The 25,033-nt window shown below is 43.9% G+C and overlaps 1 protein-coding gene across 1 annotated transcript in view; it reads left to right on the top strand.

Annotated features, from left to right (window-relative positions):
* Window positions 1-25,033, top strand: part of kcnt1a (potassium sodium-activated channel subfamily T member 1a) — a 37,333-nt gene that overhangs the window by 6,404 nt on the left and 5,896 nt on the right. The window contains exons 2-25 of the mRNA XM_056290572.1: window positions 4,730-4,809; window positions 7,614-7,761; window positions 8,015-8,062; window positions 8,640-8,688; window positions 11,183-11,242; window positions 11,576-11,650; window positions 13,557-13,640; window positions 13,757-13,851; window positions 14,098-14,278; window positions 14,470-14,634; window positions 14,850-14,986; window positions 16,162-16,225; window positions 16,380-16,488; window positions 16,678-16,786; window positions 18,050-18,199; window positions 18,833-19,062; window positions 19,138-19,354; window positions 20,227-20,332; window positions 20,922-21,094; window positions 23,656-23,727; window positions 23,894-24,028; window positions 24,331-24,442; window positions 24,576-24,677; window positions 24,939-25,022. Of these exons, the coding sequence (XP_056146547.1) occupies window positions 4,730-4,809; window positions 7,614-7,761; window positions 8,015-8,062; window positions 8,640-8,688; window positions 11,183-11,242; window positions 11,576-11,650; window positions 13,557-13,640; window positions 13,757-13,851; window positions 14,098-14,278; window positions 14,470-14,634; window positions 14,850-14,986; window positions 16,162-16,225; window positions 16,380-16,488; window positions 16,678-16,786; window positions 18,050-18,199; window positions 18,833-19,062; window positions 19,138-19,354; window positions 20,227-20,332; window positions 20,922-21,094; window positions 23,656-23,727; window positions 23,894-24,028; window positions 24,331-24,442; window positions 24,576-24,677; window positions 24,939-25,022 (2,785 nt within the window). The remainder of the gene's footprint in view (window positions 1-4,729; window positions 4,810-7,613; window positions 7,762-8,014; window positions 8,063-8,639; window positions 8,689-11,182; window positions 11,243-11,575; window positions 11,651-13,556; window positions 13,641-13,756; window positions 13,852-14,097; window positions 14,279-14,469; window positions 14,635-14,849; window positions 14,987-16,161; window positions 16,226-16,379; window positions 16,489-16,677; window positions 16,787-18,049; window positions 18,200-18,832; window positions 19,063-19,137; window positions 19,355-20,226; window positions 20,333-20,921; window positions 21,095-23,655; window positions 23,728-23,893; window positions 24,029-24,330; window positions 24,443-24,575; window positions 24,678-24,938; window positions 25,023-25,033) is intronic.

Below are 25,033 nucleotides of genomic sequence, written 5' to 3' on the forward strand. Positions count from 1 at the left end.
TGTGCCGCGGTAGTACTTTGTCTGTCCCTGGGAGCTAGACTTGCATACTTTAGCAAAATGATTGAGCTTCTTGCATTTAATGCATTGTTTACCCTTAGCTGGGCAAGTGGCTTTAGCGCCGTGTAGCCCTCCACAATAGCTACACGCCTTAGCGGCGGTGCTAACGTCCCTTTGTCTGAAGTTAGCGTTAGCTGCTTTGGGTGCGTTCGGTTTGTAAGTCTTTCTGCCTAATGCGTGCACCGTTTCATGTGTGCTGCCCTGGCCCATAAACGTTAGCTGTTGCTTTGCTAGCTCGTGTGAGCGGGCTACATCTATGGCTTTTTCTAGCGTTAGCTCAGCTCCCTGGCTAAGTAGCTTTTCTCTCACTCTGGGTGAGTTGGTGGCAAACACGATGCGGTCCCTGACCATCTCGTCGGCATTTGGGTAGCCACAGTCTTTGACTAGGAGCTTTAGCTCAGTTACAAATCGTTCGAAGGATTCACTCTCTCCCTGCATCTTTTCATGAAATTTATATCTGGCATAAATCGGGTTTGCTTTGGGGGTGATGTACTCAGTGTACTTATCGTAGTACGTTTCTAGCTTCTTGGCTTGTTCTCCGCTGAGTGTCCAAGTGTTGTGCACATCTCGCCCTTTTTCCCCTATCCAGAGCAGGAGGTAGCTGCATTTCTCCTCTTCGTTCTTCCCGCGCAGGGGGCCCGTGAACATTAGCTCCGTTGTTTGTCGAAATCGTCTCCATGCTTCAGGTAAGTTCGCCGATTCCCAGTCCATCCGTGGAGCTGGAACGCCGTACGAATCCATATTGGGTATTTAAACTCCGCTACTCTGACACCATGTAATGATCTGTGCCCTCTGGCTATGTTAACTTATAACATTAATGAAGCAAGGACGACTTCTCTCGTGCTGGGTGTTTATTCACCGACCGGATTCCGACTGACGTTGTTACGTACATCACGTGACTTTGTTGTGGCGCTACGGAAAGCCGTAAGGGACATTAGCAAATCAAATATTACTAGCAAATATTACAACACCCACCCGCAGACATGGCCAATTGTGTCTGTAGGGGCGCCCGACCAAGCCGGAGGTAACACGGGGATTCGAACCGGAGATCCCCGTGTTGGTAGGCAACGACCACTACACTACCCGGACGCCCCCAAGACAGTTTTCTAATGTTGAAAAAAAACACAAAACAAAACAGTATTGTACACAGTAAATTAACTCTCAGAGTTAAATTAACACTCAGTTTTTTACTGTGTATGGTGCAGATGTTTGTATGGATGCTTGTGTTTCTAGACTGATGTTTAATGAAGTCTGTCCAAGCATGGGGGTCTTTGGAGATTTAAATGACTCCAATTAAAATGAGACTCCCTGCCCCTCTGAGAATGTTACCGGATCTTCAGAAGCACCCGTGCTGCTGGGGAGGTTAACGAGGACCACGCTTCAGTTTGGGTTATTCTTGTCGTAGTAATGTTGCTGTGGCAACAGAACCATGAACTAGTCAGGTAGACAGAGGAGAGAGAGAGAGAGAGAGAGAGAGAGAGAGAGAGAGAGAGAGAGAGAGAGAGAGAGAGAGAGAGAGAGAGAGAGAGAGAGAGTGAGTGAGAGAGAGAGAGAGAGAGAGAGTTGCTGGGGACTGCATAGGGAAGAGTGTTTTAAATGTTACACATATGATTTGTGTCTCCGAGTGTATTTGTGCAAGCACAGCTTTGACTCATACCGACTTGACATTTAACATCTCTGGGAGTGAAATCGTGAATTTGAAATTAAGATATTTTTCCCCCCTCATATATCACCCTTCCGTGCTTCTGTTTTTTCTTTATTCTGGAAAGAAGAAAAATGTGGGGAATGTTTTCAGATTTGGGATTTGCACAACAAACCGGTTCAGGACAGACACACACACTTGTACGTATTGTTTATTTTTAGAGCAGTGTGGAGGCGCAGTGCCCAACAACAATCTTTGCAGTAGGGTAAACGTGCGCACACCAAGCATCGTTTCGTCAGGCTTGTGGCAGCCACGGGTGTCTCTCGTCCACCGAAGGCAGAAAGACGTTAAAACAAACCGGACAATGGATCAGAAGACTGTCATCCCCACGTGGGTGAATCCACCCTTGGGCACTTGGAGGATGGATTCTTTTGCCAGTGATGCTGGGCAGAGGTAGGCTATCTCCAGACAGGGAGCACGTCGGCATACATCTAAAAACACAAAAACAGAACAAAACAAAACAACTGCTCTCCAAGTTGGTGCGTAAGGTAGCGCGCTTTTGGTGTATTTACGCAGCGCAAGAGAGGGGTGGAGGAGCACGATATCATGGATCTGTGATCTCTGTATCCACAACACAAATAGCAGTTGTGATACATTACCGAGGTATCGATGAAGTTGTTTACCTCTGGCTTTTTGGTGCTTGTTCTGCAACGGCAAAGGCGGGATTTCATGATAGCCACCTAGCTCTATAAAAAACTTTGATAAGTAAGGCAAAATGCTTTTACTGCTAAATTCTGGTGTATTTTTTAAAGCCATTATTTGCAGACCAAATTGGTGAGAGGCATGGGGTGCAAGTTCACGAATACTGGGATGGCATCCAGTGCTTTACCTTTGCCCCCCATCCATAGGGTTAGTGGTTTTGTCAGGAAGGGCATCCGACGTGAAATTTTGCCAAATCATCATGAGGACTGACCGTACCGTATGACTCCATACTGGATCAGTCGAGGCCTGGGTTAACAATGACCACCATGAGTGCTGTACCCTCACAGGGTACAGACGGAAACTCTAAAATCCGTTGTGGTGACCCCTGAGAAACAGGGAACAAACTGAAAGAAGATGAAGAGTATGAGGATTGACAAGACCATATCGGATTGGTCGTGACTCACTACTGGATCGCTCAAGGCCCGGGTTAACAACGGCCTCCATTAGTGTTGTGCCCGCAAAGGGTACTGGTGGAAACTATAAAATCCGCTGGGGCGTGTAACATCCATGTTTTGTAACATGTTTAGTAATGTTTCTGGTGTTGGTTGTGATTTTTATTGTGGTCACAAGGGGGCGCTCTAGGGGGCGCTCTAAAGTAAGTGTTAAGCCCGGAAGTAGGGGAGTAAGGGAGGTGCGTTAGTATGCCATGGCTAGCGGATACACCAGCGGATGTACCGTTGTCGTTATACACGTTCACTAAAGATTCCCAAACGCAGCTTCATGGTATTTGAGTTATTATTTTAAAACTTCACAGGGCGACACCTGAGAAACAGGGAACAAACCGAGTAAAGAAGAAAGAAGAAAAACATTATTTGCAGACCAAAAATAAAAAATTAGCATAGCAAAACATATTTAACGAACCACGCTTTCTTGTGAGTTACTTTCTGCACTTGATGAAGACTAACCTGTCTCCCTGGGGGGGGGGGGGTTATAAAATGAAATTAAAAGCATTTAAAGGGAGTTGCTATTCTTGTCCTTTCGTAATCAGTTGTTTGGCGAACATAATTATTCTCTGAGAGCATTATATCTCTTGCACCAGCCACCCGAGCTCTACACAAACCTCTCTGATGAGACAATTGTATCACAGAAAGTGAATCAGTTCATCTCTGGACACACCGTTTATTGAGAGAGAAACGGTTCATCACTCATCTGTCAGCTGACTGCAGGTATCCCCACCCTTATAAACAATACAGTGGCATGACGACGGAAAACGATCGGTTTCATATTCGCAAATTGCTGTGAGCATTAACTAGAGTGACAATGGCCATGTGTACTACTCACATATGATTTGGGAATGTTTGCAATTACAGCATTGTAAAATGGCGACAGATGTACTCTTAGCCCCCCCCCCCCCCCATGGTCGTTCCCTCTTTTTAGGATAGGATAGCTATTTTTCAGGATATCTTTTTCCATCAGCAAACATCTGCACACATCTTATACCATTCCTAGCATCGTTGGTATGTAATGTGATCGTTTATCATTATCTACAATTGTAATTAATTATTTGGTATAAAAAAACAACGGTGTTTTGTTTAGTTTGATGTAAAAGGGCTACCAAGCTATTTCAGGATGATTCCGTGTTATAACCAATGCTGTAGTCACTAGGAGTCAGAGTAAAATACAACGGTTGACACCATATTAAAATAAGACTGTTATGGGTCATTGATTGATAGTTTATTAAATATGCAATGCAAACATGTAAGAGTTGAAAAGGGGTTATGTAATTCTTGATAGAAATGTGTTTGTGGTGTCTTTATGGGGTATTTACAGTAAGCATAGTTTTGTTTATGGTTTTTTTCTGTTCTCAATTTCACCCTATTTCTAATCAGTAAACCTGAGGACAATGGATTCTGTCTCCAGAGTTTTGATGAACGGAAGGTGTTTAACTTACTACCAAGTATTGGTATTTCATTCTGCCTGCATCTCTCTTGCTAGTAGCTTGAGATACACACACACCAACACCCACATATATAAATTTTACAAATTCTGATCATTTTAGGGTCCCAGACCACTTTTCACCCTGTAGTTTGGTCTTAGCTGTATGTTCTACATGTCAAATGAAGAGAGACGTGCAGAGACCGATATCCAACTCACTGACCTCAGATCAATAAATACCAATAATATGAATATGAACTTACCCCGTGTCAAGTTTGAGCTTCAAATAGTGTTTTACAAAAAAGCGGTATATCCTTATTTTATTAGCTCCGATGTCTTTCTGAGCTTCTGATTTATGTGTGGTAATTTCTGCCTTCCTGTCTCACTTGTCAGGGTGCAGATAGAGTTTTATGTGAATGAAAATACCTTCAAGGAGCGCCTGAAGCTTTTCTTCATCAAAAACCAAAGATCAAGTAAGTCACTGGATATTGGCTGTTGCCCAGCTTGCTCTTGTATAATCTGGAGGTCTATTACCTCAATCATACAACTAGTCAGTAAAAACATCTGTCAGTAAATTTAGCCTAATGAGACGTAAGCTCGGGTCCTCTACCAGAGACTTGGGAGTTTGCGGGTTCTGTGCAGTATCTTAGCTGTTCCTAGGACCGCACTCTTCTGGACAGAGACCTCAGATGTTGTCCCTAGAATTTGCTGGAGCCGTTTGGGGGTTACAGCCCATAGTGATCCTATTACCACTGGGACTGCTGTGGATTTCACCTTCCACATCCCACATCACTACTGTGGTCTTCTGTTCCTTGTCGACCACCGATGTCTGGTTGGTTAGCCAGTACCTGCTTGTCAGTCTGGAACTTGAAGTCCCACAGGATCTTAGCTCTGCCAATCTCAATCCCTTTGGCATTGTCTCCCATATGGACTTGGGGACTTCCAGTCTGTATTCAGTACAGATATTCCTGTACACTATCCCAGCCACTTGATTATGTCTTTTGGTGTACGCTTTCTCAGCTAGCATTTTACACTCTGCTACTAAGTGCTGGACTGTCTCAGGGGCGTCTTTGCACATCCTGCATCTTCGGTCTTGTTTGGTGTGGTAGACCCCTGCTTCAACCAATCTGGTCCTGGGTACCTGTTCTTGTGCTGCTATGATCAGAGTCTCTGTGCTGTCCTTCAGTCTAGCCTTTTCTAGCCACTGGAAGGATTTCTCAATATTAGCTACGTCTTCTATCTGTCGATGGTACATCCCATGAAGGGGCTTGATCTTCCATGATACTTCCTCTTCTTCTTCCTCCGCACTCTCTGTCTTCTGCTGCCTGAGGTACTTACTCAGCAGTTCGTCCTGGGGGGCCCTCTTTCTGATGTGGACCCTCATGGATGTTCCTTGTTTCATCCTGGATAGTGACCCTGACACTCACTAACCCTCAGCCCACATCTTTTCGCTTATCATACAGTCTCAGGCTACTGGACTTCGGGTGGAACCCTCCGTGCGTTGTGAGGAGTTTCTGTGTCCTGGTATCTGTGGCCTTTATCTCCTCCTTTGGCCAGTTATCCAATTTCCCCTCCGGGATGAATAAAGTATTTCTGATTCTGATTTCTGATTATTATTCCAGCTGGGTATCTGATGACTGGTATAGCATATGTGTTGATGTCTTGGATCTTATTCTTCCCACTGAGCTGGCTCCTCAGGACCTGCCTCACTCTCTGGAGGTATTTGGCTTTAGCTGACCTCCTTGCTGCCTCCTCATGGTTTCCATTTGCCTGTGGAATACCCAGGTACTTGCAACTGTCCTGGATGTCCATTATCCTGCCATCTGGTAATTCAACCCCTTCAGTGCTCACCACCTTTCCTCTTTCTGCCACCATTCGAATCCACTTGTCTAGTCCAAATGCCATCCCGATGTCATCGCTGTAGATCCTGGTGAGGTGGATCAGCGAGTCAATGTCTTGCTCATTCCTGGTATATAGCTTGATTTCATCCATGTATAGGAGGTGGCTGATGGTAACTCCACTTCTGAACTTTTATCCATATCCACTCTTTGTGATGATTTGACTGGTAAGGCCTATGTGGAATGGCATCATTTTGGTATATTTGATGATTTGATGGTTACCTGTGTGATTGTCTTTGAGTTGGCCTCTGGTGTTGTTTTCCACTGCCGCACTGAGTTCTTGATGAAGGCTATTAGTGTCCTGTTGGCTTTATATAGTGCCAAGCACTCCAGTAACCAGATGTGGGGCACTGAATCGTAGGCTTTCTTGTAGTCTATCCAGGCTGTGCTCAGGTTGGTCTCTCTGGTCTTAGAGTCTTGGGGGACTGCTCTATAAACCAGTAGCTGATGCTTTGACCCTCTGGTGTTGTTCCCAATTCCTTTCTGAGTTTTGCTCATGCATTGACTAATATGCCCATTCATCTTAGCTGAAATGATGCCTGAAAGGACCTTCCATGTTGTGGAGAGGCAGGTTATAAGCCAGTAGTTTGAAAGTGTTGCACCCTTGTGGAGATCCTTCATGATCAGTATTGTTCTCCCCTGTGTTAGCCAGTCAAGGTGAGACCCTGATGTTAACAGCTGGTTAATCTGTGTCGCCAGGCATTCGTGGAGTGCCATTAGCTTCTTCAACCAGTAGGCGGGAATCATGTCAGGGCCTGGTGCAGTCCAGCTCTTCAGGTTTGAGACTCGTCGTTCTATGTCGGCCACTGTGATGATTGCTGTGGTCTGCTCTTAGGCCCACCAGCCACTGGGCATTAGTGTTGTGTGATCCATCCGTTTCCCATATATCCTTTCGCTATCACTCAGTCTCTGCTCTGGGTGGGTCTGATGTCTTTCCCTTGTTACTCTGCAACTGGGAGTACACTTTGGATGGTTCTTTGAGGAACAGGCTATTTAGTCTTTTGGCTTTTACTTCTCCAGTGTATCTCTTCAGTGTATCTCTTCAGCCTGGCAGCCAGAACTGTGAACCTTTGTTTAGGCCTCACTTATGGACAGCTTGCTGTACTTCTTCAACCAATGGTGTTGATAAAAGTGTTCAACAAATGAGGAGCGAAATATTAAGATAGATATAAGAAAAAAAACTGTATATACATAGCAGAACAAGCTTGTTTTGTGCATCATGAACTCGTCAGCTGCCAATGTGTTTTTTTCTACGTATTAAAGTTGTTTTCCTTCATCTATCTTTATATATATATAAGGGCATAATACATACTAACACTATACTATGCAGTGAAAATGTGAGTGTGATTAATGGATGAGCCCGTTACTCTCCTCCTCAGGCCTGAGGATCCGTGTGTTCAACTTCTCCCTGAAGCTGCTGACCTGTCTGATGTACATCATCAGAGTGATGACAGACAACCCGGGCCAAGGAGCTGGCACCAGCCACATACCAGGAGATCCAGCAGGGGCCAGCACCATCAACAAATGGTTTGTTCATACTTGGCACATACTTGTCAAAGGCTGGATGCCCATGAAAACCATCTGTTGAAATTGCCGTAGTAGGTATTGACAAATTCACACACAATGATATGTAAAATGTGTCAACTGTTTATGTATTTTATATCAAGATGATGAGATTTTTTTCTGCACAGAGCAATTTAGACAATTGTGATCTGTCACATCTGTGTTTCCCTCTTTTCCACACCTGCATAGTCTTTTCATTTTTGTGTTCCTCCTCTAGTGTGAACTGCCAGCTGAATGGCTCAGTGCATGACAGTGAGATTAACTGGTGAGGAGTGGTGTGATGTAAGCCTATAGGAAGAAATAGCGGCTGTCCTCATCAGGAATGTGTGCTTATCCTCTGAGGGCAGTACTTTTTGTTTCTTGTTTGTTGGTTGATCACCTTCCTAACTTCTCTCACTACCATTTATTACTGGGCTTAATATCCGATTAATACTTTTCGACTGGATAATGTCAATTTGACAAATTGTGTCATCTGTTAAGAAAGTTTTATTAATTGTCCTATCTGTTAAGACAGCATCATGAATACCACATTAGTTAAGATTTAATGATCACTGGGGGTTGTTGTATCATTTAGGCAACTGATGATAGGATGCAATCAAGAGAACGAAAAGCTAAAAAAATAGAACAATGGGGACATAGCTACACTAGAGCCACGATAAGGAAATCAGATGCAATTCGGGGGACAGGATTCATCTCTCACTGCTGTTACTGAATCTGATGAAAACAACGATGCATTTCTGATACAGAATTATAGAGGATATTTATGGACTAGTTTTTCATTATAATTTGTGCCTAAACTTTAACTCAGTTTACATTCCTCTGGTCTATACTCATTTTGTCAGGGAGTTGATCTTCTGGGTGGATAGAAAGGTCACTGTCTGGGCGATACAGGTGAGTCACCAGAAAATTTGGTTAATTTTTTAAAAAAAATGAAATGATTTCATTTGTTGAAAATCAACTATTCAACAACTATTTAAAAATATATGAATAACAGCAATTAGATGTACTTAGTTGTGGTTAAGAATAATAATCCAAAGAAAAAATTAGATGATTCATCCTGTGACCGGATATTTTGGTGGAAGGAGACCATTTGTGGAGGAACTTGAGAATGTTCCAGTAAGGAGGCCATGAATTGAATAAAGGGGTGACAGTCAGATTTGCTGTGGAGCAGTTCCGAGTCAAAACCAGATCAAGAGTAGTGCCCGCTTTGTGTGTGGGAGGGGTGGGGACCTGTCTGTGGTCAAAAGAGGAGAGAAGCGACGGGAAGTCAGTCACTGGGGTTTTGTCAGTATGGATATTCATGTCTCCCATGACAATCAGTGGTGTGTCATCATCAGGAATGGCTGGGAGTAACATGTCTAGTTCGACTACAAATTTCCCCAGCTGACACCTTGGTGGGCAGTATATGACAACAACAAATAGCTTAATAGGAACAGTAAACATGATTGCAAAGTATTAAAAGAAGGAGTTGTTGCTTAGTGGAGAAAGCTTAGTGAATTTCCAGGCTTTGGAAATGAGGACACCCGCACTGCCTCCACACCCAGCAGAATGGGGTGTGTGTGAGAAAGCAGAGTCAACAGAAAGTGCGGCCAGTGTGGCAGTGTTTTCTGGATGTATATAGGTTTCGGTCGGGGGTAGTACCTGAATGTCTGACAGGTTAGCAAGTGCTTGGATAAATTCTGTTTTATTTACAGCCGATTGGCAATTCCATAAGCCAAAAGTAAAGGAGGAGTGAGTAGAGGAGGCTTTACTGGGTGAATAGAGGTTCTCATGGTTGCATTGACTTCAACAGGTGTGATTTTTTTTCTATAACCTTGAATGACAGGGATGTCTTTGTAGCACATGGTGGGTGAGGCAGGCAAAGAGAGAAAATAGTTGAAAAGGGAACAACCAGTCAGTGTCCTTGCTCGGTGGACTCACACAGGTAGATTCGCAGGACTTTACCCAATTCGGTCTTGACACACAAGGGCTGACGCTCCAGCGCAGCTGTGTGTTTAAATACCAGGAAGTACCACAGCTGAACCCACCCCCGTCTGATTTTCACAACAAAGGAACCAATACAGGGTGTGACCCACGTCAGCTGACCCACCTATTGAACTCAAGAGAGTGAAACTAGCCAGTGCTCAGCCCAACAAAGCCTGATAACAGCCTAAATCTGAATCAAAACTCAAAACAAGTTTCAAATCACTTACCAACTGACTGCAATCTCCTCTGTTGAAGATCTGAGCTTGTTCTGCTGGGTTTATTTCAATCTCTCTTATAAGCACTTAGTGAAAATCCCCCCCCTTCTGATTTTCACAACAACGGAACCAATAGAGGGCGTGACCCACGTCAGCTGACCCACCTATTGAACTCAAGAGAGTGAAACTAGCCAGTGCTCAGCCCAACAAAGTCCGATAACGGCCTAAATCCGAATCAAAACTCAAAACGAGTTTCAAATCACCCACGGACTTGAATCTCCTATGTTCAAGATCCGAGCTTGTTCTACTCTATTAATGGTAATTAGCAGTTTGGTCATAAGTAGATTATCATTATCTATGCAGTACTTCAGTGGTTCTCAACCTTTTTGGGGTCCTGGACCCCCTGCGTATTTTTGATCTACCCTGAGGACCCCTCCACCTGATCTTGGGGGAGGGGGGTTGCAATTTGTAGAAACAGTAGAAACTGCATTTTAAATTGCATTATAGCATTTATTCACTCTTTGGGGCAAAAATAAGAGCTTTCAGTTGTAACTTAGATATAGTTAACAAAACAGAATTCTTATGCAGTAACTTTCAGATATATGTAACAAAACAGAATATGTATTCAGTAACTTCCAGATATATGTAACAAAACAGAATATGTATTCAGTAACTTTCAGATATATGTAACAAAACAGAACATGTATTCAGTAACTTCCAGATACATGTAACAACAGAATTTTTATGCAGTAACTTTTAACAATGCAAACGGGAGTGAGATCTCTTATTAAAATACAATAAATTACACTTGTGAAACAGATGTAATTAGAGAAAAAGTCCAGTTACCCTTTATAGTTTAGGTAGATAAAGGTCTCAGTCACATTTGAGTAAAATAATCCTATTTCTATAAATGTCATAGGATCTTTTTTTCAAAGATATTTTATTTTCACGGACCCCTTGCAATTATACCACGGACCACTAGGGGTCCGCGGACCCCCGGTTGAGAAACACTGCTACTTGATTCAGTTATTCGGGAATTAATTGGTAACCATTTGTTAATTAACGGTTCGTTTCTGATTAATTCACTACTAGTTCCTTGGTAACTACTCGAGATTTTGTGTACAGTATTATAAAGTATTACCAGCAATGGTTATTGCAGTTTTAAGCCATTTTCCTATACATTCTGTTTTTTTCTGTTCCCCTAGGTGATTGTGGCCACCATCAGCTTCCTGGAGGCAATGTTACTGATGTATCTGAGCTACAAGGTGACCCCTCCCCCCCTCACACACACACACACACTAAAAAGCAAAACCCTCAAGCATGTCAGACCGTGGGTGTAAGTGGCATAATGAGTGTAAGTCATAGGTCACAGATACTACACGAAGGATCTAGATAGGATGATAATTGAAGTGTCTGACTGAGTTGACAGATTAAGTGGTGTGCTCTTGTTGGAAGTGACAAGTTATCTAGGAGAGGTGTTTTACTGCGGTGACTCACACAGCAGTGTCAATTCTGAGCTGGCCAGTGCCTATGAATGAATGTGTATGGGTGTGTGTATGTGTGTGTGTACGTGCACGTGTGTGTATGGTCCATCACAGGGTAACATATGGGAGCAGATGTTCCAGGTGTCCTTTCTTCTGGAAATGATAAACACGGTGCCCTTCATCATCACGGTAAAACTTACACCATGTCGGTACTGTTTATTTGCAACCTCTTGTCACGCTTACTGTTGGGGAACTTGCAGACAGGAATAAAAATGCCAAAGTTTAATGACACGCGAGCATCCAAAAACAGCAGACAAAAAAACCCCCAAAAAAATGTGGCCCAGATCTACAGGCAGGGTCGATAAAAAAGAGTCAGTCAGAAAAGCAGACAAGTGCAAAAGCAGTGGCAAAAGCGAAGTCAAAGAGGCATCCGGGTAGCGTAGCGGTCTATTACGTTGCCTACCAACACGGGGGTCGCCCGTTCGAATCCCCTTGTTACCTCCGGCTTGGTCGAGCGTCCCTACTGACACAATTGGCTGTGTCTGCGGGTGGGAAGCCGGTCCTGTTCGCTGCACTAGCGCCTCCTCTGGTTGTTACCCATATATTTGGGCTCAGTACCACAGCTAGGGGTGCTGGTTGTTACATTAAAATTTGGTAGTTCAGGAGAACGGCGATATTACACACACAGCATCTTAAGTAATTATAGGACATACTTGGGATCAACTGTCCAAACTAACGGGGAGTGCAGAAGAGAGGTGAAGAAGAGAGTGCAGGCAGGGTGGAGTGGGTGGAGAAGAGTGTCAGGAGTGATTTGCGACAAAAGGGTACCAGCAAGAGTTAAAGAGAAGGTTTACAAGATGGTTGTGAGACCAGCTATGTTATATGGTTTGGAGACAGTGGCACTGACGAAAAGACAGGAGGCAGAGCTGGAGGTGGCAGCGTTGAAGATGCTAAGATTTTCACTAGGAGTGATGAAGAAGGACAGGATTAGGAATGATTATATTAGAGGGACCGCTCAGGTTGGACGGTTTGGAGACAAAGTAAGAGAGGCAAGATTGAGATGGTTTGGACATGTGTGGAGGAGAGATGCTGGGTATATTGGGAGAAGGATGCTGAATATGGAGCTGCCAGGGAAAAGGAAAAGAAGAAGGCCAAAGAGGAGGTTTATGGATGTGGTGAGGGAGGACATGCAGGTGGCTGGTGTGACAGAGGAAGACGCAGAAGACAGGAAGAAATGGAAACGGATGATCCGCTGTGGCAACCCCTAACGGCAGCAGCTGAAAGTAGTAGTAGTAGTAGAGCTTTAGTAATTATAGGCTATGTTCTACCATGGAAACAAAACAAAAAAAAGATAAACACATACCATTGAGTCACAGAAAGTTGAATCAGTTCATCTGGACACAATTTTTATTGAGATAATAAAGATGTCCAGGTGAACTGATTCAACTTCCTGTGATTTTCTTACCTGGATTATTGAGCATGCATAAAGACACCTACCAGTGAGTTTTTATCTTATGTCAAAGAAGTAGAGACTGCCTTTTTTTGTTATTCGCACCACAACTGAATAAGTCCAGTCTGTGTCAGCTGTGGGGAAAACAATCAGAAAAAAGTAAAAGTATAAAGATAAAAGTGTCAACATTTCCAGGCTTCCTCTCCTTGCTTGATGAAGCACAAATAGGTACTTTTTGTTGCCCAGATGAGCCACTGCTAAGTCACTCTTATCTCTAGACCCCTTGCCCAAAGCACACCCCATGTTACAATAATGTATTTACTCTAGCCGTTGTGTACTCTCCTTGTATGCAAAAATGGTAGTTTATACTGTAAGGGAGCCATGAAAAAGATGTCACCACAGGTTACCTGAGTCAAAAGAAAGCGAACGATACACATTTTAGATAGTTCCCAATTAATTTCAAAAGCTTATCCGGAAACAGCCGAACCAAAACAGGTTTGGGATACGTCCAAAAGTGAAAAATCCAAGGCATGGGTTTCCCCCAGGCACGCTGAGATTTTAATGTGTGGTTGAAAACAGGGGTAATGACCTGGCTTCTGTCTTATTAATGGTCCAATGAACTAAACCAATTCACATTCTCTTCAGATATTCTGGCCCCCAATAAGGAACATCTTCATCCCTGTATTTCTCAACTGTTGGCTGGCCAAATGTGCGTTGGAAAACATGATAGTAAGTAGTGAAAAACGTTTTTTATGGTCCAGCATTCACGTTTCTTATTCCCATTTGTAAACCGGATTTTCTTTGTGTATCTCACCTATGTGATTATGCTGTTTGTTCTTTCATAGAATGATGTTCACAGAGCCATCCAGAGGACCAACTCAGCAATGTTCAACCAGGTCCTTATTCTCATCTGCACCCTGCTTTGCCTCGTCTTTACTGGGTGAGGCATTAAACGCCAACCAATTTCATACATTTCAGGTTTATAGAATAGTTTGTTTCTATTTAAGTTAATCCTTTATTGTTTAGATAAAGCTGATCAGTTTCTCAGTGGGTATTATTGAACAAGCAGGACTATGTGACAGATATCACATCCCTAAGGGAATGAAGACAAGATAAACAGATATGCTACAACCCTGGTTCCTTTCTATATTGGCAAATTTACTTTTCCCATAATGCACATGTGCAGGACATGTGGAATCCAGCACCTGGAGCGGGCAGGGAAAAACCTCTCTCTCTTCAATGCCTTCTACTTCTGTATCGTCACCTTTTCCACTGTTGGCTTTGGAGACGTCACTCCTCGCATATGGCCCTCACAACTACTGGTGGTCATCATGATCTGTGTGGCTCTGGTGGTACTGCCTTGGCAGGTAGGAAAATATAAATGAATGTATACACCAGTGTTGTGGAGTAAATGTAACATGCTGCTTTGGGCGTTTTGTGGATGTCATGTTCGGATAGTGAGAGCTGACTAGGCTCGTAATCATTCTTTGCATAATTTTAATTTTTGGAATCAGTATTATGTTTTTTTTAAATAAAGTTTATTTATTGTGCATGTCAGTTTGAGGAACTGGTCTATTTGTGGATGGAGAGGCAGAAGTCAGGAGGGAATTACAGCCGACACAGGGCCCAGACAGAGAAGCATGTAGTGCTGTGTGTCAGCGGGCTCAAAATAGACTTGATCATGGATTTCCTCAATGAATTCTATGCCCACCCGAGGCTGCAGGTACTCACTAACATAGTACAAACACACACACAGATGCGGAGACATGTATTTACGCACACACAACATGCTGTTTTCACTCGAGCTTGCTGACACAAGACAGTAAACAATAAAGGCTGTTGTGACACTGACTAGAGCTTTGGCTTTCTCAAGGTTAATGGATTGCATGTATTTTTACCCACTGTAGATGCTGATGTAGTTGTTGTGTGATCTATTAGGATTACTATGTGGTGATCCTGTGCCCTACGGAAATGGATATCCAGGTGAGGAGAGTGCTACAGATCCCTCTCTGGTCCCAAAGGGTCATATATCTGCAGGGATCTGTTCTCAAAGACTTGGACTTGATGAGAGCCAAGTAAGTGAAAGATCACACAGCTACTGGACTCAGAAAGTGTGTCATATTTACAGCACTTGAGAAAAAGCCACTAATCAGACTCAGAGCTCTCTCAGCCACAAGATACATCACTGACGTGACACCAGTAGGTCAAAACATTAAAACCACTTGCCTAATATTGTGTAGGTCCCCCTCCTGCGACCAAAACAACTCTGACACATCGAGGCATGGACTCCACAAGACATCTCAAGGTGTCCACCGGTATCTGGCACCAAGACATTAGCAGTAGATCCTTTAAGTCCTATAAGTTGCAAGGTGGGGCCTCCCTGGATCGGACTTGTTTTTGCAGCACATCCCACTGATTCTAGATCAGATTGAGATCTGGGGAACTTGGAGGCCAAGGCAACACGCTGAACTCTTTGTCATGTTCCTCAAACCATTCCTGAACAACTTTTGCAGTGTGACAGGAAACATTATCCTGCTGAAAGAGATGCTTGCCATCAAGGAATACCGTTGCCATGATGGGGTGCACTTGGTTTGCAGCAATGTTTGGGTAGGTGGTACGTGTCAAAGTAACATCCACATGAATGCCAGGACCCAAGGTTTCCCAGCAGAACATTGCCCAGAGCATCCCACTGCCTCCACCAGCTTGGCTTCTACTCATGCTGTCAAAAGAATTTAACGTAGAAATATATCCTTCAAAATGTCCCTGTTTTCATTATCATTCTACCTGGTGGAATACCGCGGGAATACCATTGCTGCGAAGCAAACAGCCTGACCAACTTCATTTCATACATTTGCAGTTGCCTTTCAAAAGTGGAGAGAAGCTGAGTGGGTGTGTGTTGAAATAACATCCTTTCCTTGGCCCTGTTTCAAACCTCCCATGCACTCTTTTCTCTGTCTTCACTCTTGTGATTGTTTTCATGCTATACAAATACACAGAGCTCTGCACTCAGTATTTTACAGGTTTTCAGGGGGATCTTTGTCTGGTTTGCTGACTATTTTAAATTGAGCTGCTCCGCTTGAATCAATTAATGCTTCTTATCATGGATCAAATGTCCTGTTTAGTGGTTTCTGACAATGGGATGCAAGAGATTGTTGGCTATTTCGTGATTGGCTGTATGCTATTTCAGCCTTTCTATAGTTACACAACTCACCCATTTTCTGTGTCTGACTGTTGTTTCTCGATGGTTCAGGATGGATGATGCTGAGGCCTGCTTTATCCTAAGCAGCCGCAATGAGGTGGACCGCATGGCCGCAGTAAGGTTTACCACAACCAATGAATGGTCTTTCAAAATATTTGATAAATAACATCATAATTATTCTGTCTGTCAGAGAGTAATAAATTGTGATTAATTAGCGAAGGCTGATGAAAGATGAGGAAAATGAAGAATCCTTTGATTTTTCCCTCCAGGACCACCAGACCATCTTGAGAGCGTGGGCAGTAAAGGACTTTGCTCCAAACTGCCCTCTCTACGTGCAAATACTCAAACCTGAAAATAAGTTCCATGTTAAATTTGCAGGTGACGCTTTATAAGCTTTCAGTAAAACATCTAATTTGCAAGAAATGGCCCCATCCTATTTGTTTTCCACTTGTGATGCACAATTGTGTGCACTGTAACCCCATCAGAAGAAGATTTCAGACCCACAGACAACCTTTCTGCAATACTCTCCCAACTAAACCTCCCCCCCCCCCTTATTCTGGTCTCCAGATCATGTTGTATGTGAAGAGGAGTTCAAGTATGCCATGTTGGCACTCAACTGTGTATGTCCAGCCACCTCCACCCTCATCACGCTCCTTGTCCACACCTCACGCGGACAGTGAGTAATCCTATAACCTCAGAGGCGTTGTTAGCATATTTATTTCTTTATTTTCTATTTCTCTCACCAAGTTTAAATCTCCTGACCTCTCTGGGTTCGTTCATAAGTCTCCTGTTCTACATAAAATGGACCATAGACCTGGCATGGAGGTGTGAATAAGGTCAAGTAAAGACCAAAATTGAAACCACCAGGAAGCAAAGGGAGTGAGTGCATTAGTAGAGAACAGAGAACAGGTGGACTTGTACGAAGACTTTGGCTTTTTTTTTTTAAGAATTTTTTTCGGATTCAGAACTGTGAAAAGTTCTCCTATTGAAAATGATGTCTCACAGCAACATCACCAGTCACTCTTTACAACTAATGACATTAGCACAGAGAAACCCCCCTCAAGAGGAAGTCAGCGGGGCATTTCAATTTTTTTCTCAATGACAATACTGTGAAAAACTTCAGTACAGCGGTGTACAGTTTTCTTTCTTTTCTTTTCTTTTTCCTTTTTACATTTTTCCCCCTTTTGCTCCCCAGTTGAATTTTGGCCAACTACCCCACTCTTCCGAGCTGTCCTGCTGTCCTGTCGCTGCTCCACCCCCTCTGCTGAGCCGGGGAGGGCTGCAGACTACCACATGCCTCCTCTGATACATGTGGAGTCACCAGCCGCTTCTTTTCACCTGACAGTGAGGAGTTTCACTGGGGGGGGCGTAGCGCGTGGGAGGATTCCCCCTAGTTCCCCCTCCCCCCTGGACAGGCGCCCTGACCGACCAGAGGCGTTGCTAGTGCAGCGACCAGGACACATACCCACAACCGGCTTCCCACCCACAGACACGGCCAATTGTGTCTGTAGGGACGCCCGACCAAGCCGGTGGTAACACGGGGATTCGAACCGGCGTTCCCCATGCTGGTAGGCAATGGAATAAACCGCCACGCTACCCAGATGCCCACTTTTTCCGTTTTTAATCAAGTTTTATTAGTTATCTTATGTAATTAGCCATAACTTGTTTGTCATCTTGAGGTTGTTTGGTTCCTCTTTTGTAGTCCATTAATCTCTCTTAGTGAGATTGAGTGCTGATCTTTAATAGTGTGTTTGGTTTGACTGTCAAAGGAGAGTGATGATCTTATCATGACTGTGAGTGTGTTGGCATGCACAGTCATTTTGCAGGGTGACTTGATTTCTTTTAAAACCACATTTAGATATTAATTCTTATTATTTCAAAGTGTATTGGGTTGCTTATGGAGGATCATTTTGGCTGTGCTTGTGTGGGATTAACCCAGAGAAGGACAACAGTCTCCAGAGCACTGGCAAAGGATGTATGGATGTTGCTCTGGAAACGAGGTCTACCATATCCGCCTGGCTGACAGCAAGTTCTTCGGAGAGTACGACGGCAAGAGCTTTACATATGCCTCCTTTCACGCTCACAAGAAGTGAGTTGACATGTAAACTGAAGCATCCCTTTCAGATGATGACCAAAAAAAAAAAAAAAAAAGTAAAGCAAAGAAACCCCATTCCCAAACAGCTTTCAACTGCAAAGAAGAATGGCCACAAATATGTACATATATTTATTTGTTAGATCTGCTGACACAAATATACAGTTAAAGTTAAATAACTAAGAAAGAGCTAAATCATTCTTTTCTTTCTTTATGTTAACTGTATTATTCTAACCAGTTTTCTAAAAAAAAAGAAAAAGAAAAGATAAATACAATTCAGAAAGAGCAGCTGTTGGCTTCTAATTTTAGGCAATAGCCCAACTAGGTCCATAATTAGCTTGGTGTTGCAATATAGTAAGCTTTTCAATGTACATTGTTAATTTTGTATATAATGTATATACTGTAAAAAACACAAATTCACATTATAATTTCTGAAAATTAGTAGGGCTTGTCTTGCATACATAAACACGTTTTCCGAATCCCCATTCTGATTTATAAAACCTTGTCACATCTAAGCATTTGTTCATAATTGCCACTTCTTCTGTACCTCAAATTATCATAACAAGCATCCCTCACTTTCATTATAAGGTACTTGCCACTAATATATAACAGTAATTATGTTTTGTCAAGGTATGGTGTATGTCTGATTGGTGTAAAGAGGGAAAACAACAAGAGCATCCTGCTTAACCCTGGCCTGCGGCATATCATGGCTGCTGCAGACACCTGCTACTACATCAATATCACCAAGGAAGAGAACTCAGCCTTCATATTCAACCAGGAGGGAAGGAAGGGGCGCGTTGCTGAGGGGCTCTACGACAGACCCTCGCAGCTTCCTGTACACAGTATCATTGCAAGTATGGGTGAGAAGGAGAGGGAGCATCATACGCTGCTGTTTTTGATGAGAAAGCTCAGACTCAAACAAATATTTTTCATAGGTACTGTTGCGATGGATCTTCAGCACACCAGCCCACCCGACATCTCAGGTGGTAAGCTGGTCCCACCCTCAGCGAACGGAGCAGGGAACCGCCGGCCGAGCATTGCTCCTGTCCTGGAGATCACCGACTCCTCCTCAATCCTACCATGTGACCTTCTGAGTGAGCAATCAGAAGATGACGCTGCCTTCTTAGATGGGAAAGGCCACTCTTCTACTGAGTGAGAATTGCAACCGTGTGTCTGTGTGTGTGTGTGTGTGTGTGTGTGTGTGTGTGTGTGTGTGTGTGTGTGTGTGTGTGTGTAGGTGTGTGTGTGTGTGTGTTTGTGTGTGTGTGTGTGTGTAGTCAAAGTTATGCTTTGACTACCTTGTAGTCAAAGCATAACAAGAGTAAAAAAGTTATTCAAGATGAAATTTGGACTTAAAACAGACCAAAACTGGGGGCTCACCTGGTAGAGCGCATACCACATAAGGCTGAGTCCTTACCGCAGCGGCCTGGGTTCAGTTCCGGCCTAGGCGCTTTGCTGCATGTCATCCCCTCTCTACCCTGTCTTTCCTGTCTCTCTCGACTATTGAATAAAGGTGGAAAATGCCACAAAAAAAGAAAAAGATAATTATAATAATAATAATCTTAAAAAAATCAGACCAAAACTAATTGTAGCCATTTTCCCGTGGATGTGTGAATGGTAGTACACTGTTGTTGTAGTATACTACACATTCGCTAAACACTCAACATTCTGTCTGAAATCAACAGGGAAACTGTACTCAGAGTCCATGTCCATTTATGTTGTTTTCACTAGAAATTTAGATAAAACACAATGATCCCAGTAAGTTACCATGTTATTTTGACTCTATTCAAATAAAAACAGCTGTCTTTTTTGTATTGCCATCTTCTTTAGAAAAGTAAAGAGAGTAAGTAAAGTAAACATTAGAAGCAACTGGGTAGTTTTCAAGCCATTGCCAACACAATGTACTACGATATGAACACAACCTGGTTTCTGTTAGGTGGACTGTTTGAATTTAAATGCACATATTTGTTATGTCCTAAGTTATTGTTGTCTTTTTGCTTGCTTTTTTGTTTGTTTGTTGCCAGGTATGTGAAAGGTTATCCCCCTAATTCTCCCTACATTGGTCGCTCTCCCACCTTGTGCCATCTTTTGGCGGACAAAGCTCCCTTTTGTTGCCTACGACTGGATCAGGTTAGCGCTTACTCACTATTGAGAGTCATTCATTCACCGACTTACCCATCATTATGACTTGCTACCTCCAACCACCCTCTCGCCTGCCTCCATCCTGCCCTCCTTTCGCAAATGAAAACATACATTTAATCGGGCGTCCGGGTGGCACGGCGATCGCTGGGTCGAATCCCCATGTTCTCCGGCTTGGTCGGCATCCCTACAGGCACGATTGGCCGTGTCTGCGGGTGGGAAGCCGGATGTGGGTATGTGTCCTGGTCGCTGCACTAGCGCCTCCTCTGGTCAGTCGGGGCGCCTGTTCGGGGGGAGTGGGAACTGGGAGGAATAGCGTGATCCCCCCATGCGCTACGTCCTCCTGGCGAAACTCCTCCCTGTCAGGTGAAAAGAAGCGGCTGGTGACTCCACATGTATCGGAGTAGCCTTGTGGTAGTCTGCAGCCCTCCCCGGATTGGCAGAGGGGGCGGAGCAGAAACCGGGATGGTTCGGAAGAGTGGGGTAATTGGCTGAGGTACAACTGGAAAGAAAAAAGGAGTGAAAGTCCAAAAAAAAAAAATTAATCGAAATGTATTTTCTCCTTATGCTTCCTACGCAGGGTTGCAGGCACAACAGCTTCGAAGATGCAAAGGCATATGGTTTTAAAAACAAGCTCATCATTGTGTCTGCCGAGACCGCAGGAAATGGCTTGTACAACTTTATTGTGCCTCTTAGAGCATATTACAGACCCAGGAGAGAGCTCAACCCCATTGTCCTGCTTCTGGATAACCCGTAAGTTAACCTCAACCTCACCCCTCCCCATCCCATCACTTCCCTAATGCACCCCCCCCCCCCCCACACACACACACTCATACACATATACCGTCTGTCTTTCTTTGCCTCTCTTCCTCTTTCTCTATCTCTTCCTCTACGTATTCATGCATCTCTTTTCTCCTGTCTTTCCCTCACACATAACCATTCATGTACTTAAAACAGCCTTGCAGCCTTGGACTTCTACTCATCATCGCTGTGCAGATGCACAAAGCATCTACGTCTGTTGTTCAGTGCTGGCAGCTGGAGAACAGGCGGTGATAAAGATATTAAATCTCTTTGACTGTGTTCAGAGCACCTGGTAGAGTCCTCCCTCAGCCCACAGACACTAAATGATGAGATGAAAACACACAAATGCACCTAAGGCCTGACAATTACTGCTTACACACTAGCCATATCCTATATACTATGCACATCCATTTAGAAACCTACAGGCAGTCTCTAAAATGTGTTACCAGCTGGTTCTCTGTGTTCTTATCTGATAGCATACAAATAAAATTCAGTGAAATATTGACTTGTGTGTGCAGCTGGAATGTCGGATGGGTTCAGGGTGGAGGTGGGATTACATCAAGGAATCCCACCTCCTCTGAGCCCTTTCTTGTTTTTAATGGTGATGAACAGGTTGACGGATGAGATTAGGCAGGAGTCTCCATGGACTATGATGTTTGCGGATGACATTGTGATCTGTAGCGAGAGTAGGGTGCAGGTTGAGGAGAGCCTGGAGAGGGGGAGGTATGCACTGGAGAGAAGAGGAATGAAAGTCAGTAGGAGCAAGATGGAATACCTATGCATGAATGAGAGGGAGGACAGTGGAACGGTGAGGATGCAAAGAGTAGAGGTGACGAAGGCGTATGAGTTCAAATACTTGAGGCCAGCTGTCCAAAGTAACAGGGAGTTCAGAAGAGAGGTGAAGAAGAGAGTGCAGGCAGGGTGGAGTGGGTGGAGAAGAGTGTCAGGAGGGATTTGTGACAGAAGGGTACCAGCAAGAGTTAAAGATAAGATAATATAAGATAAGATAAGAACTTTCGTTTGGTGACTCTCAGACCAGCAACACTAGACAAGGTAAATGATTAAAAAAAAAAACAAGATAAAAACAAGAACAAACAACATTTAGTATCAATAAGTGAAGTAGTAAAAATAAGTGTGGTTGCAAAAATGATAATGAGACAATAAAAGATAGCAGCGGCTTTTAAAGCTCAAAATAGTGCATGGGATTATTGCACATAGTTGTCCATATTGCAGGGGCTTTAGTACCAGTTAGTCCTCAGCAGCTATAGGCAGGTGTGTGTGTGTGTGTGTGTGGGGGGGGGGGTGATGGAGACTACAGCTCTGGGGAAGAAGCTGTTCCTCAGCCTGTTAGTCTGGGTTTTGATGGTGCGGTATCTTTTCCCCGATGGCAAGGGAACAAACAGACGGTGACCTGGGTGTTTTGGGTCTTTGCTGATGTTGCTGGCTTTCCTCTGTAGGCGGCCAGCATACACAGCATCCAGGTGCGGGAGCACAGCTCCCACAATCCTCTGTGCTGTCTTTACCATCCGGGCCAAGGCCTTCCTGTTCTCTGCTGTACAGCTGGCATACCACACTGTGACACATTGACAGAGGATGCTTTCTATTGTGCTTCTATAAAAGTTGACCAGCAGCTGAGAGGGGAGACCGGCTTGTTTAAAGTTTCCTGAGGAAGAAAAGCCTCTGTTGTGCTTTCTTCACCAGGTGGGAGGTGTTGAGTGACCATGTGAGTTCTTTGCTTATGTGGATTCCCAGGAATTTGATGTTATCCACAATATGCACCTCTTCACCGTTTATGCACAGTGGGGGTGGGGGGTGGGGGGTCTTCCTGGATCTCCTAAAGTCCACAATGATCTCCTTTGTTTTACTGGTATTCAGGACCAGGTTATTGTCTGAACACCACCCAGCCAGATGTTGGACCTCCTCTCTGTAGTGTGTCTCCTCGTTGTTGGTTATGAGTCCCACTATAGTGGTGTCATCAGCAAACTTCACTATAGTGTTGGAGGAGGGAATGGGGGTACAATCGTGGGTGAAAAGGGCGAGGAGGGCTGGACTGAGCACAAGATGGTAGTGAGACCAGCTACGTTGTATGATTTGGAGACAATGGCACTTTATATCAGATTATATCAGAGGGATCGCTCAGGTTGGACGGTTTGGAGACAAACCAAGAGAGGCATGATTGGGATGGTTTGGACATGTGTGGAGGAGAGATGCTGGGTATATTGGGAGAAGGATGCTGAATATGGAGCTGCCAGGGAAGAGGAAAAGAGCAAGGCCAAAGAGAAAAGGTTTATGGATGTGGTGAGGGAGGACATGCAGGTGGCTGGTGTGACAGAGGAAGATACAGAGGACAGGAAGCGATGGAAATGGATGATCCGCTGTGGCGACCCCTAATGAGAACAGCCAAAAGTAGTAGTAGTAGTAGATTGACTTGTCAGTAAACCCTAACTGTCAAAAAGTTTACAATCAACCTCATTAATTATTGCACCTATAGTATGTGTTTCTGTTTCCTGTAGACCAGATAACCACTTCCTGGAGGCCATCTGCTGGTTCCCTATGGTCTACTACATGGCGGGGACCATAGACAAGTAAAACTTTTTTCTATCATGTGTTGCTTTGGGTTTTTTCAAGTTACTGTAAACGGGTGAATATAATTCCAGTTTTACAATAAATGCCATTTTGCATTTGTGTGCGTGCGTGTGTGTGTATGTGCATAAAAAGTAATGTTTAATTTTTTTTTTATATGTGCTTCAGTCTGGACAGTTTGCTGCAGTGTGGGATCATCTATGCTGAAAACCTGGTTGTTGTGGATAAGGAGAGCACAATGAGTGCGGAGGAGGACTACATGGCTGATGCCAAAACAATAGTCAACGTACAGACTATGTTCAGGTTAGAAACACGTCCTTTGTGCCAAAATGTATTGATAATATTTGTGTGTTTCCATTTAAATTTCACGATCTTTAAAAAAGAAAATCACCGTCTTTATTTATCATGCAACAACTAAACAGTATTTGAAGCTATATTGGCAAGAATGCCATGGAATAGTTTTGGGGATTTTGTAGGATCCTCCGATCACATTGAAGGTGTTTTGTTATTGCGGATCATTTGACTCTCTTTGTGACCCACGTGGCATGTGCTGTTCACCCTCTATTTCGTGTTCAACAGCATAGCGCCTCCCTGTCTCACCCCAGGTTGTTCCCCAGCCTGAGCATCATCACAGAGCTCACCCATCCGTCTAACATGAGATTCATGCAGTTCAGGGCCAAAGACTGCTATTCCCTGGCTCTCTCCAGGCTGGAGAAGGTAGGGCGATAAAGAAGACATACTAAAGGGCCAAACTAGCAGTCTTCATGAGGATCAGTGTTGTGCTGACTTTCTATATCTCTGTGGTCAGAAAGAGTTTGGTGTTAAAGCTTTTTTCTTGATTCCCCGACAGAAAGAGCGCGACAAGGGCTCGAACCTGGCGTTCATGTTCCGCCTGCCGTTTGCTGCAGGGAGGGTATTCAGTATCAGCATGCTGGACACCCTGCTGTACCAGGTTGGTCCTTGCCTCAAAGCTAAGCACTTACATGTCTATTTTCAATATTAGTCTTGTATTGAAAGGAAGGAATGTGTGGGTGTTGTAACAGAAGCAACGGCACAGAGTTGAAATTATGTAACAGTGCCCCCTTGTGTTAATTTATACACACAGCGTTTGGTGAAGTCTCATACTTTTGATTGTATGAAACTCCTACAACAATTGACATTGTTGGGGTGTATCACATGTTGGTGGCATTCTTGCGCTGTGTTCCCATGTCAGTCTTTTGTGAAGGATTACATGATCCTTATTGCCAGACTACTGCTGGGACTGGACACCACTCCAGGATCAGGATACCTCTGTGTTGTGAGTTACTG

This window comes from Lampris incognitus, chromosome 12 (assembly GCF_029633865.1).
Source record: "Lampris incognitus isolate fLamInc1 chromosome 12, fLamInc1.hap2, whole genome shotgun sequence".
NCBI classification, from domain to species: Eukaryota; Metazoa; Chordata; class Actinopteri; order Lampriformes; family Lampridae; genus Lampris; species Lampris incognitus.